Source organism: Candidozyma auris, chromosome 1 (assembly GCF_003013715.1).
Source record: "Candidozyma auris chromosome 1, complete sequence".
Classification (NCBI taxonomy): Eukaryota; Fungi; Ascomycota; class Pichiomycetes; order Serinales; family Metschnikowiaceae; genus Candidozyma; species Candidozyma auris.
In genome coordinates, this window is record NC_072812.1 from 1,153,372 (window position 1) to 1,166,207 (window position 12,836).

The 12,836-nt window shown below is 43.1% G+C and overlaps 5 protein-coding genes across 5 annotated transcripts; 1 reads left to right on the forward strand and 4 right to left on the reverse strand. All coding sequences in view use genetic code 12, as the record gives it.

Annotated features, from left to right (window-relative positions):
• Positions 1 to 36: 36 nt before the first annotated feature.
• Positions 37 to 705, reverse strand: CJI96_0000521 (uncharacterized protein; the record flags this gene model as incomplete). Its single annotated transcript, XM_029034746.2, has 1 exon — positions 37 to 705. One exon carries the CDS (start codon positions 703 to 705, stop codon positions 37 to 39), a length of 669 nt encoding a protein of 222 aa, XP_028889988.2.
• Positions 706 to 1,025: 320 nt separating this feature from the next.
• EPL1 (Epl1p) lies at positions 1,026 to 3,836 on the reverse strand (the record flags this gene model as incomplete). The annotated part of the gene is made up of 1 exon (XM_029034747.2): positions 1,026 to 3,836. The coding sequence occupies one exon, from the start codon at positions 3,834 to 3,836 to the stop codon at positions 1,026 to 1,028; it is 2,811 nt and encodes a 936-aa protein (XP_028889989.2).
• Positions 3,837 to 5,423: 1,587 nt separating this feature from the next.
• On the forward strand, positions 5,424 to 8,204 carry CJI96_0000523 (uncharacterized protein; the record flags this gene model as incomplete). Its single annotated transcript, XM_029034748.2, has 1 exon — positions 5,424 to 8,204. The coding sequence occupies one exon, from the start codon at positions 5,424 to 5,426 to the stop codon at positions 8,202 to 8,204; it is 2,781 nt and encodes a 926-aa protein (XP_028889990.2).
• A 119-nt stretch (positions 8,205 to 8,323) lies between these two features.
• Positions 8,324 to 9,799, reverse strand: MKC1 (mitogen-activated serine/threonine-protein kinase SLT2; the record flags this gene model as incomplete). Its single annotated transcript, XM_029034749.2, has 1 exon — positions 8,324 to 9,799. The coding sequence occupies one exon, from the start codon at positions 9,797 to 9,799 to the stop codon at positions 8,324 to 8,326; it is 1,476 nt and encodes a 491-aa protein (XP_028889991.2).
• Positions 9,800 to 10,764: 965 nt separating this feature from the next.
• On the reverse strand, positions 10,765 to 11,898 carry CJI96_0000525 (uncharacterized protein; the record flags this gene model as incomplete). The annotated part of the gene is made up of 1 exon (XM_029034750.1): positions 10,765 to 11,898. The coding sequence occupies one exon, from the start codon at positions 11,896 to 11,898 to the stop codon at positions 10,765 to 10,767; it is 1,134 nt and encodes a 377-aa protein (XP_028889992.1).
• Between the last annotated feature and the right edge of the window lie 938 nt (positions 11,899 to 12,836).

Sequence of the window (12,836 nt, forward strand, 5' to 3'; positions counted from 1 at the left end):
TTAATTTTATTTAGTTTTCGTCGCTCGTGTACACGGCTACGCCCATGTCAGTTCATCGTCAATGGCCTGTTCGCCGTTGGTGAAGTTGTAGCTCTTTCCAAAAGTATTCTTGTTATCCAAAATCAGGTAGATCACCTGGGCGACGTCCTGGCGTTCTGTGGCCTTGATATCATCTCCGGGCGTAACGAAGTCAATCTTGCCTGTGCCTTCCCCATCAGTCAAATGGGATGGTTTCAAGATTGTGTAATCTAATTTCGAAGCAAACTCCGTAGTCAAGATTCTGTCCGCATAGTGTTTAGCAATGTAGTAGTTACGAAGACTCAACTTTTCGAAAACTTCGTGGTTCTCGGCAAAAAGAGCACTAACCAATATAACACGACGAATATTCGTCTCCACTGCAGCCTCAAATGTCTTTACTACACCGTCCAAGTCCACCTTCAAAAGATCCTTCCCAGCAGACCCCACAGTCAAGACAATTGCGTCATGACCAGTCAATTTGTCACTCAAACTCTTCACACTTGTATCTCCTATATCCAATTGAGTGGTTTTTATCGAGGCAGCTCCATTGGCTATCTTGGAGATTTGCTCTGCCTGAGCATCACTTCTTACAACCGCGGTGGCATTGGCCTTATGCTTTGCAAGTAGAGCAATGAGTCTCTGACCAACTTTTCCGTGAGCACCAAATACAATTATGTTTGAAGCCATTGATATCAATTGAAGTATATAAGGTGAGAAATGAAGAGCTGTGGATTTTCCTATCCTTATATACCCCGGAGTTATGTAGGCCCTGCAGACACGATTGCAGCCACTGTTCTAGCTTCCTGAGAAGCAATCAACTGAAATAGAGAACAATAGATAGTAAATTCAAGGGAACCAGACTACTAGAGCTTCCTCTACAGCACGCTTCATTAATCATGACATTGAGCTTGTCAAGCTATGTTACAAGAGATCGGAGAAGGCTGGCCAACTCCGAGCTGTGGATTTCTCATCAAGAGATTTCGCACTCAACGCTCCTTCTATTATAATCACCGGCGACCCCCTTGCATTGCTGCTGTAGGATACTTGGCGTTGTTATTGTACAGTGTGTTTGGTGAGGCGGCCCCATTGTACGGACCTAGGGACATACCACCTCCAGGGTTTCGCTTTTGTGCAAGGTAAGCTTGATCAAGCTGCTGTTGGCTTTGCTGTTTACGAAGCTGTTGAAGTGCCTGGAGCTGCTGTGGAGTTTTCGCAACAGCTCCACCCACAGTTGTACCAAGACCATTCTTTTTGTAAGCGTTGTTAACACCCGGAGTGGTACTTTTATTTGAGCTTGTGTCTTGGCCCTGACTGTCGGGAGACGCCTGGCGCTGACTTTGCAGCTGATTCCTATTATTGAGCTGATGTTGTTGCAAGGCCCTCATCCGCGCTTGTTGTATCATTATCTGCCGTTGATGAGCACTTTCTCTCAACAAATCATACGATTTTGAAAGGAGCATGGAACCGAACCGAATGGACTGAGTTTCATCGCTGATACAATTGAGTCTCGATGGGTCCAAGCTAAATGGGTTGCGGATCCCCTTGTCGCTCTCAGTATAGTCATTGTCAAACTGCCACCTTGAGTCTAAACGCTTGATTGCATCAGCCTTGCTATCGTATGCATTGACGACAGAGGACTTCGACTTCTGTGTCGTAGATGAAATTTCACCATCAATATCCATCTCTTTCTCATCTGCATCACTATCAGGCTCATTCAACCATGAATCAATGGCATTATCTGGTCTTCTCATGAGGCCCCTTCTGTCTATAAATTGTAAATTCGCTCTCCCTTGCCGTCTTCTCATTCTAAAAATTGGTGCTGAATACTTCGTGTCTTCTTCATCCTTATCGGTAATCTTCTTCGAGAATCCATTAGAGTATGAGCTGAAATCATTGTTTTGAATGCTTGTGAGTAAATGCGCAATGTATCCCTGAGAATTGGTCTTAGAATTGATATGGTCGTTGAGTAAAGTTTGCAAATGCGGGAAAGGTTTTGAGGGCACGAGTTCGCCATTGCTTCCACGAAAAGTCTTCATATTGGGCAATGGCTTTTTCGCTTCCTCAAGCAGCCTCTTCAAAGAATCTCCTATGACATTCGTGGTGTTGACCTGATGGAAGTTGCTTGCAGCAATAGATGAGTATGGAATGTGGCTCAATTCTAGATGAGAATTCAAATCATTTGTCGTGAGGTTAAAGAATGGCTGATAAGGATCATATGTGATGTTGACAAACCCTCTGTCGTACTCTTTTCTTTTTCGCAACTTCTCGAGCACAGCACGCTTGATGGTTTCGTTTTTCTCTTTCAACACCAAATTTACTGTAATCAAGTCCAAATCTGGAATTTTGGATGGAGTCAACTTGACATATGGCTGATTAGTAGAAGCCTCGGGCTGTGCTTGACCATTTGCTTGTTTGTCCTTCGAAGACAATGATGTGGAAGGCTCCATATCTGCTGCCTTCTTTCTCTCCTTCCTGACCTTGGTGACGGGAGTCTCTGAATCCTCCTCTTCTGTTTCGATCTTGGGAATTTTACGTTTCTTGTGAGGGTAAAACAAGTAATCGTCGCCACGAGCTCCAGCTGCTCTCTTCAAAGTCTTAGCTTCGCAACGAGTTTTGAAAACATCATACTCAGAATTCCATAATTCGAGTTTTAATAACTCGCGCTTGCAGACATCCAAAACAAGAGTCCGTGCTTTTCGTAACGACTTTTGTAGGAGTCTGATTCTTTCAGCACCCAAATTATCAGCCCGTCTAGTTTTACGTGCCTGACGAAACTCACGACGGCGGAAGCAAATGTATGGGTCGTTATCGTTATCCTTTTCATTGGCATTCGGGTCCTCGAATTTCAATTGCGGAGTGACTTGTTTTCCCTTGCGCTCTAATTTTCTCTTCTTCCAATGCTCATAGATTGGCTCACCAAAGAGTTGCATCAATAAAGGAAGAGAACGAGATGTCAGTTTGTTGGAGGTGTCTCGAGGATTCTTATCAAAAAGAGTGATGAATGGCTCGTAGCCAAGCTCCTTGGAAAGATTCTCTTTTAAAGTGGAAGTGGACATATAGTTTAGATTTGAGCCAGGTTGCTGGTATGCATTTTCATTGCTGGCCTTCGAATTAAATTCCTCCAATATGTATGCAGATAGTTCGGAGTACGATAATATATTGGAAGGGTCCATGGATAAAAATGGCTGTTTCTCCTCAATCGTTTTTTCGAGCCTGTCCATCACCGTTTCTAACTCGAGCTCAGTGCAAGGTCTCATATCATCAGCATTTGAGTCTTTCTTTTTATCAGTCTTCTTTTGGGACTTAGGATACTCTTTCACGAGAACATCGTTAAAGAATTGCTCATCTTCCTCATCTAAATTGTATTCGACTCCGAGTGTGTCCTCTACCGTAGCACTAAACTTGATATATGACTCAGGTTCGACAAATGTGTTATCGTTGTAATACTTTGACGCCTCTTTCCAGAGTTTAGACGCGTCAGGGGTTGGAATGTAAACTGAACTGTCTTTCTTGTCCTTTTCGTCCTTAATAGACCCCATTAAAACTCTCTGAGCAGCATTGATGACTTGTTGGAGATGGACTTCATCTTCTTCGTTCTTATCAACACCTGTTTCTATACTATGGATGTCACGAGGCTGTTGAGAAGAATTCGTGTTTAGATGATGAAGATGAGATGGTTCTAGCTCGGCATCATTTGCAACAAGGTCCTTCTGGTTATATATGGGTAGAGGAACCTTGACGGATATTTTCCGCTGTCTAAACCGGGCGCCCGACCCGCTTTTGGAAGCAGCGACTGTTTTGGGCGGTAAGACAGCCATGATGGCGGGCAGAAGGACCTCTGTGGGTCAGATGAGTAGGATGGAAGCCTTCAAAAGGCTGGAATTGATTGATTGACTGCCCTTTCTGGCGCTTTTCTTTCCTTGACAACTATTGAAAAGTCGGCACCGCAGTTAACTATGAGTGTACGGGTTTTCTTTTGCGGGCAAAAAATGTCGTCCTCCCATAAATCGGAGAAGGGATGACAACAACGCCTTAAAAACCGGGTAAAAAGCAGGTACAAATGGGGAGATAAGCTATGAAACAGCCCTATCAGTGAAAAAAGGGATAGCAAAAAAACCCTGTGACGTGTACCAAAATGCAAAATTCCCCAGATTGAGTGGGTAGGTAGGGATGGAACAGTCAAATTTAGGGGGCAAATTCAGGGAGCGAGGAAAAAATTTTGTGTTGCCACCAAGCAAACCAAAGGTCGCCGAGCGACAATGTCGCGGTCTCAAGGGTTGTAGTGAGACTCCAAGTGCAATATAACACGTGAAAATCACGTGTTCAGCGACAAATGTCACTCTAGTCAAGATCCTAAGTTGGATGCAACGGGTATAGCTTTACTTCTGGCATGAATTGAAAAGCTCTATGTTCGTGAACTGCTTCAATTTATTCAGCTCCATTGGATAGCAGTGACCAGTCTTGAGCCATGTTTGCATTAAAGACAAGCTAAGTTCCTGCTTTCTACTAGACTTCAAAAGCTATCGAGAATATCTTGACAAATCGAAGCCAGGGACTTTTCACTTTGCCGGTCTTTGTTCTCTCAATTTAGTTTCGAGATTTCCGACGTAGATGACCACTTGGTGGTTATATGGGACTATCACGGTTAGGTAACGTGTGAGACATAGCGTACCAGATATCTAGAAAAATCACTAATTGACACCTTCCAATAAGCACTGAGGTCACTAAAACATCTGCTTCAGCAATGAACAACCATTTGCTTCTAATCTTGGGATGTGCACAAAAGAAAAAGTTGATAAAAGGACCTCAGTCATCACTAAAGCACATATTGGACCGCTCGTGTGCAGTGCCGATTAATTTTATTCACCAATAATTAGTATTGCTCTTAAAGCAACAAGGGCTACATCATGAGAAAACAAAAAAAAAAAAAAAATAAAAAAAAAAATGAATTTATCACTTGATTAGCCAGCTGCGTTTCCAATTACTTTAACTCTTTTGCTTGTCATGGGGCCAGCTCGAGTTGCAAATGTCTCGATATAGACAAAGCTGAGTACGATAACGACAGTATTTCGATCTCTTTTCCTGCTAAAGTATCACTTCGATTATAAATCTCTTCGACGATCATATTTGTTCCAATAACATCTCTAACTACAAACGTAACCAAAACCTCACTCCTATGGTCTGTCCTGCAGTCAGCACTACTATAGACCTCCTATTTTACTGATTACTCTTGCAGAAACTACACCAGATTGACACTCAAGAGATTGAGTTGTGTGTCGATTGCAAAAGTTAGCTCATTTACAGCTACGTCTTATACATCCATATTTTATTGAATTAAACGATTGCTGATAATAATTGGCATTTCACTTTGAAGTATACGAGTAGCACCAATATCTGCTGCAAGTATGACCCTGATAAACGTTCCTAAGGAGCAGCTACCGCCAGCGCAGCTATTTCTTGAGTCGGTTTGCCCAGGGTTGCTGGCGCTTGATGATAATATTCATTTTGCGTTTCCAAGTGAGGTTCCACAGTCGGTTTTTGATAGATTGGCTGAAGTCAATTGGCCACTTACGAGCTCTTCTGCGTTCCCGACCTCAATTAAGGCCAGACTAGAGCCCACATACTTGCATGTATCCAGACCGCCATTTCAGCATGACGTGCACAGGAACGTTGAGTCCACCACTTACATCTCTTTGCCTTTCCACGTCACCAACATATTCTCTAAAGTTGTGGGTGCTCAGCAGGGGACAATGAAGCAGGACGGAGGTCTACATATTGGCGCTAATTTGAACCCTCTAATACCAGATCCATACCGCTTGGTGCACATGAATCCAGGCTGTTTGACTTCAATGATAGTGCTTGCCAATGACAAGTTGAGTGAACAGTCAGGTAATCGAAATTCGTTTCGGAGTGTTACTTCAAGCTTAAATAGGTTTTTGCGTATTGGCTCCTCACAGGTGGAAGCAGACTCGAAAAGCAGCTTCCACTCTTTGCTCGACGCAATTCCTGACCACAGTCCTCACTTTATTTCCCACCCCCAGTTGGGAGGGTCCGCTCAATCGGCGAAAAAATCTCAGCGCCAGCTATTGCCAAATGTTTTTCACAGGCTTCTAGAGTTTGACTCCAAAAATTATCATACAATTGTGAGGTCTCCAACCACCAAGAAACTACTTGTATCTGCGAATGTGAATGTCGTTAACGTCTTTGCCGTTGATCAAGAGTATAAGATGAAGGGAACGAAGGAGCTCAATGCTACCTCCTCGATTTTTCCGCTCTCAGAAGAAGCTGATAATCTGCTTCCTAGTTACTCGAAGCCAACGAGTTCCCAGCAGCCGCAACCATCACAACAACAGCAACAACAGCAGGCGTCCACTACTCTTACAACAACATGTAAGCCATATAAAAAGGTCATTGAAACACCTTTGCTACGCTTGCAGCTTAATGCAAGTTTGATAGTCACGAGCATTCTTACTCTCGTGTGTTCAGAAACATTAGATCCGATGTTAATTTTAGGTTTCAATACCGGCGGTATTCTTGCTATTAATCTTGGCCAGGTTTCTTATAGATATTTTGACAATTTTGGCTTTAAGCAAGCACGAGATGAAAGCGCAGATGCCTCTTGGAGCAATGTATCAGTAACGTCTTTGGCAGCCATTGCTCATACAAAATTTGAATTGCTCGTGATAGCTGGCTTTGCCAATGGTGAAGTCATTATCCTCAATTTATTGGGCGAGGACTCAGAAGCGCCATACATCAAGCGTGAAGTAGGTAATGATAGTTCCATTACCTTATTTAAAAAGTTTGACTTGAGTCCACTCAATAAAGAATCAGGCCCCGATCCGGATGACCCAATCAGTCCAGGCTATATCATTGGGCATTTCAAAATGAGTTATAAGCCAATAACTTCTATCGCGAGCACCATTCCATATACAATGGTACCCTCTCCCAGTCTCATGAAAAATCCCTTCATTGTTGCAATCGCCTCCGATGACGGTTTGGTACGCTTAATTGATCTCTTGAACACACATAATAGAAATTACGGGGACCCACAGAATTTCTACAATCATCTGATTGTCTCTGATGTGGTGGCCAGTTATTTTCAAGATGGCATCTGTCACATTGAGTTTTCCCCAGATCATCGATTTTTCGTCGTAGGTGGTAAAGGCGATTTGATTGAGATTTTCAAAATGACCTATTATAACATCAATGGACTTGCAAATAAAAGGTCAAATCATTTGCGTGGCAGGTCCCGCAGTGGCACCGTGAATAGCGGTAATTCCTTTCCCAATCATGCTCCGTCTTCATTGTTCTTGTCAGCGACAGAGAGCGCAACGACATCCGCAAGCTTTGAGCTCGGTCGTGAAGATGCTCATGATGCATCTGCTGAGCACAGTGCTCAATTCCCACCCATGATCAAGGATATGACTATAGTTAGTCGTCTCAAAGGTCATACAAACACTGTTCAAAAAGTTAGTTTTGTTCAAGAATGGGAGATGAGCAAGTTAGACTCACATGACGACGTTTCTTCGAATGCCTATAAGCTAATTTCGTGTGGAGCTGATGGCAAAGTCATCGTTTGGGATTTCGATAGCAAAGCGGTCTCGAGGGTGAAGAGAGGGAGGTTTACGACTAGAAGAAAGAAAAAGACGAAGGAAAAAGAGCACCTTCCGGATCATCCAAGTACATTTCAAGCTTCACTGCCTGTTTCCAACAGGACAAAAACATTCTCAGGCAACTTGCCTGCAAGCATTACAGTGACAAAAGCACAACATTCTAGGACCCGATCGTTATCGCACTACGATGACAGTACATTCGCGAAGACCTCGTTCAATAATATGGGAATTAATAAACTCTTGAGCCCAAGCCCCCAGCCCCTGGCACACTCGATTGAGGATGATGAGGAGAAGCAAAAAATCGTCATTCTGTTGTATCGCTGGCTCTACGAAATTCGTATGAAGAAGCACTACTCGTCTGGAAACGTTACCAAGGATGGCAGGAAGAAATACACCGCCATCATACACAGGGTTGTGAATGACGAGGAACTTCCCTCAATCCAGATTCCTTCCCTCGAAATTGATCTATCCTATTTTATCAAGGATGGTAAAATCCAAAATTACCTGGCCACGCCAGAGCGGTTCTTCATTTTTGGTAGAAGCGGAGATATCTTCAGCTACAGTCTTGAATAAATCAGCAGGTCTGCATGGTTAGCATTCTAGTATATTAAATTTTCATGATCATGCAAAAGTTTAAAAAGGCACTCATCCATATAATTAAGATATTGTAAAACCTTGGTGCCGGAAACGACTTAAGAATTGAAAGTGCCTGAGCGATCCAATCCGAAACCAAGTTCCTCTTCTAGCAGAAAAAGCTCTGGATTGCTACTCTTTTCATCAAGATGGGCAAAATTATCGAGCTCCTCTGGTTTGGGGACTGAATCGTAGAAAACACCGTTATCGCTCAGTAACTGATCAGGGTAAGTGAGCACGCCGGCGCTGTTCATTGTGTAGTCCGTATTGAACATGTCTTGGAACAGATCCATCTGGGCCGTCACGACACTCGCATTGTTATCGTTAGCTATACTGTTTTGGTCAATCATATTGATCCCAGCATTATTTTGCTGTTGCTCCTTGAGCAACTGTTGCTGTTGCATCTGGAGCTGGATTTGATGCTGTTCATGAATGGGTTTTCTCACGAATTCTCTGAAGTTACGAACCTCTTCGACAATCAATTGCTTCATTGAGTCGATGTCGTCAACAGTTTCGAAGGTCTTGAAATCAAACTTAACCTTACATTCTGGTTCATCATTAGGGTCATGCCAAACAGACATGTATGGATGCTTCAATGCTTCGTCCACGGTGATTCTCTGGTGAGGATCGAGAGTAAGCATCTTTTCCAAAAGGTCAAGAGCCAAAGGGTTAGCATTAGGGAAGAGCTCAAAAAATGGCACCCTTCTCATGATGGGCAACGAGCGTACGTAATTTTGAGCTCTTACAGAGCCAATTTTTGTCAAGGTGGCCTCCTTAGGGGTGCCGAGAATCATGAGGATCTGATTCAATTGGTCCACATAGTCTTTGCCTCTGAATAGAGGCTTGCCCCCTAGAAGCTCACCCAAAATACAGCCAACAGACCAAATGTCGATGGCCTTTGTGTAATTGGAGAAAGAAAGCATGATTTCTGGAGCACGGTACCATCTGGTGGCAACGTACTCAGTCATGAATTGGGAGTTCTGTTCAACGTCTTCGGAGAAGCCTCTGGCCAAGCCAAAATCACAGATCTTTAGCTCACAGTCAGCGTTAACTAAAAGGTTTCCCGGTTTCAAGTCACGGTGTAATACGTCAGCGCTGTGGATGTATTTGAGTCCACAGAGTACTTGGTAGATGAACAGCTGATAGTGCGAGTCGGTCAATGGCTGGCCCAGGCGAATGATTTGATGCATGTCACACTCCATTAGTTCCTCGTAAAGGTAGATCTCGTTGAAGTCACCGGTAACCGGATGAGGGACAATGTCCAAGTCGTACAAGCAAGTGATATTCTTGTGACCCCTAAAGAATTGCAAAAGCTTGATCTCACGAAGCGATCTTTTGCAAAGAATCTTCTTGGAGAAGATGTTGGTGACTTTTTTGATGGCCACATAGTTGCCGTCGCCCTGGGGTGAGCTGAATTTAGCGGAGCACACGATGCCGTAGGCTCCATGACCAATCTCCTTGACGATCTTGAATCGCAGATCAATAATGAAGTCCTGACCATACACTTTGTTGACTTCTCTTCCCTTGTAAGGCATGGTTGAGATATAGGAGTTTCGTTGAAGTTTTGTGGCAACAGCAAGAGCTGTCAGTAGGTTCGTTACCAAGGGGAAAGTAGATCAGTGCGCAACACTGAAAAGTTCGTGGATGAGATCACTAATGCAACAGTAGGCAATTGAAAAAAAAATAAAATAAAATAAAATAAATAAAAAAAACAAATAAAAATAATATTAAAACAAAATAAACAGCACTTAAGAATAATCTGCGAACGAAAGCTCAGGAATCAGCTGGAGATGATTCTTGGTCAGTTAGCGCTTGATCCTGTCGGTTTTGGTGCGAGAAGACTTGAGAAAATGAACCACGAAACTAGGGGCTGGGGAAAAAGCGCACTTAAAAACTGCGTGAGTGACGTCTCTTCGACCTGGACCATAATAGAAAACAAATATGAAGCGGGACAAAAACACAAAATAAGAATAGCTCATGTAGACGTGCAGGTCTGCAGAGGGGGAGATATTGTTTGTGAAATAAAGTATCTACGTAATACTTGACAAGCCGATTAGCTTTTGGTTTCCATGCGTACGGCGATAAGTAAAAACTTTTGGAGGTGTCTTTTTTTAGAAGTAGTGTCCGACCTCGAGGCTGCAAACTGCAGGAGGCTCGTATAAGTGGTGAATCCGAAGTTTTCTAGAGATGTTGCGGGTCCCTAACAGATCATTCATATAGCAGGTATGTGTTATACAAGGGTCGGTTGAGAGGAAAAATTTGATCATTAAAAAATAGAGGAGCCCCACGAAGCAAGAACTTTGAGTGTCACGAAGACAGCCGCAAACTGGTTATTAGCGTGCTGCTGCCTTCCCTGCGGCACATCGCATCGAGAGAGCTATAAATAGGCGCTACATCAATCTACATCAATGTGGCATCGTAAATGTTCGCTTGACGTTTGACAGAAACGGCAACGTCAACAAAGGAGGCTATTTAAAAACTCGGACGTAATGTGAATATCTCAATTGTGGTTTGCAAGCCACGCAAGTAATATCTTGAGTCCCTCTCGAATGTCTCTCTCATTGTTACCAAATCCTACTCGAATGTAACCCGGTTGGTTAAAGAGCTCTCCAGGCACCACCAAAACTTTATGCTTGGTTGCTAACTCATCTGCCATTGCAAAAGTGTTTACATTAGCATTGATCTTGATGAAACAGGTGCTTCCACCTTTTGGCCGTTGCCATTGAAGAAGCCCGTTCAGCTTGTCAATTTCATTTTGAAGCACGTCAAGGTTTCTCTTGCAGATCTCGTGGCTTCTTTTTATGATCTGATTTCTGTTGCGCAATGCTAGGGTCGCCAACATATCATCGACTACCAGCACAGCTATAGTGCTGTAGTCTCGCTTTTCGTAGATCGACTCAATTAATTTCAAATTTTTCGTGACGATCCATCCCAAGCGAAGTCCTGCCATGGAAAATGCTTTTGACATTGAGCCTGTGGACACGGTTCTATCATATCCAAAGGACACAACAGACTTCACGACTTCCGATTCGTGGTAGAGCGGCCTGTAAACCTCATCACACATGAGCATCACACCATGCTTCTTGCAGACACTCACTACCTTCTCCATCACATCGTCACCCCACACAAATCCAGTGGGGTTATTGGGGTTATTTATGACAAGAAGCTTCGTGTTATTAGTCTTGATCTCGTCCTCCAATCGAGTAAGGTCTGGTAAATATTTGTCCTCCAAGCGGATTTGAAATACATCAACCAGACCGCCAAACATCCTGGGGACTGAGCTCAATTGCTGGTAGCTGGGCTCAATCACCAAAACATGGTCACCTTTCTCCACCAAGCTGTAAAATAGCAAAAAGTTGGCCCCAATTGCACCATTAGTGACCACGACATTCTCCTCGGTAATTGAATCATCATATAAAGCGGCAATCTCTTTCTTAAGTTCTGGTGATCCCTTGATATGGCCGTAGGTCAATTTAGTGTCGAGGAGCTTCTGAGCCACTGACTCTTGTTCTGAAGGAGGAAGAATCTCACTCATCTTGAGAGAATCAACGCAAGTCTCGCCCATATTGAAGTCAATGGCGGTTTCATACTTGTCCATAAATTGCTCCACCCCAAAGGGTTCCTGTTTGACCATTGTTGACTGTAAATAGAATAATGTTAAAAAATTACTTGCACCTTAGTGAGATCAAAATGACGGAACCCGCATTACCTAACTGAGCGCGATTATTCCGCACTCAAGCTACTATTTTAACACTATTTTGAAGCAAGAAGGATCCAAGATAGTTTTTCTTGAAGGCTCTAAATACTTCTTTGGACCTCCAAAATCAGTCAAGGGTCTGGGGACGCCTTTACTGCATCGATGCAGCTTTGCAAGGTGCCTAAGAATCGATAGTCTCAGAAACGCTGCCAAATCTAGCAAGTGCTGCAAGGATATGTAGAGGTTAAAGCACGGTCTTCGTGTCTTTGGTCACGAATTTTACCTCCTAGAAATTAGTAGGCGATTCGATGGGTAAACGAATTTTTGGATTTGCATTTTCTTTTCAATATGCACAGTTTCACTTTAAAAGGTGGAACTTGTTTCACTAGACATAAGCGACTTTTCGCGGAAGTTGCAAAAAGTTGCGAGATCGATCACTCTCAACACCAACGACCTTTATTGTTGAAATCAGTTCATTGTTCTTTCATAACAAATAAAAAATAATGATATAGTTATTCTCTAGTCCATTCTCCTTCAAGTCTACGTGACATTGGACCTTCTTCAGCCCATTTCATTTCATGGTGAGATCTATCATGATCTATGGCATCGACGCATGCTCATTATTTTCCTGCTTCCTCTTTTCTGTCTAGCGCCATTGCACATACAAAACTGGTCCTGTTTTATGGGCGCATTTCACCTGCGAGGATCCTTCATGTCTGTATATTACGATCTCGGAGTTTTCAAGAGGCGGAAGCTTTAGAGTTGTCATTGAGATTCATCCCAACCATGCGCTATACCTAATTTGATTTATCCTTTGTTTACCTTTGCTGAAATCTCTTCTATTTTTTTGCGTTTCACTGCTACCCCAGAAATGA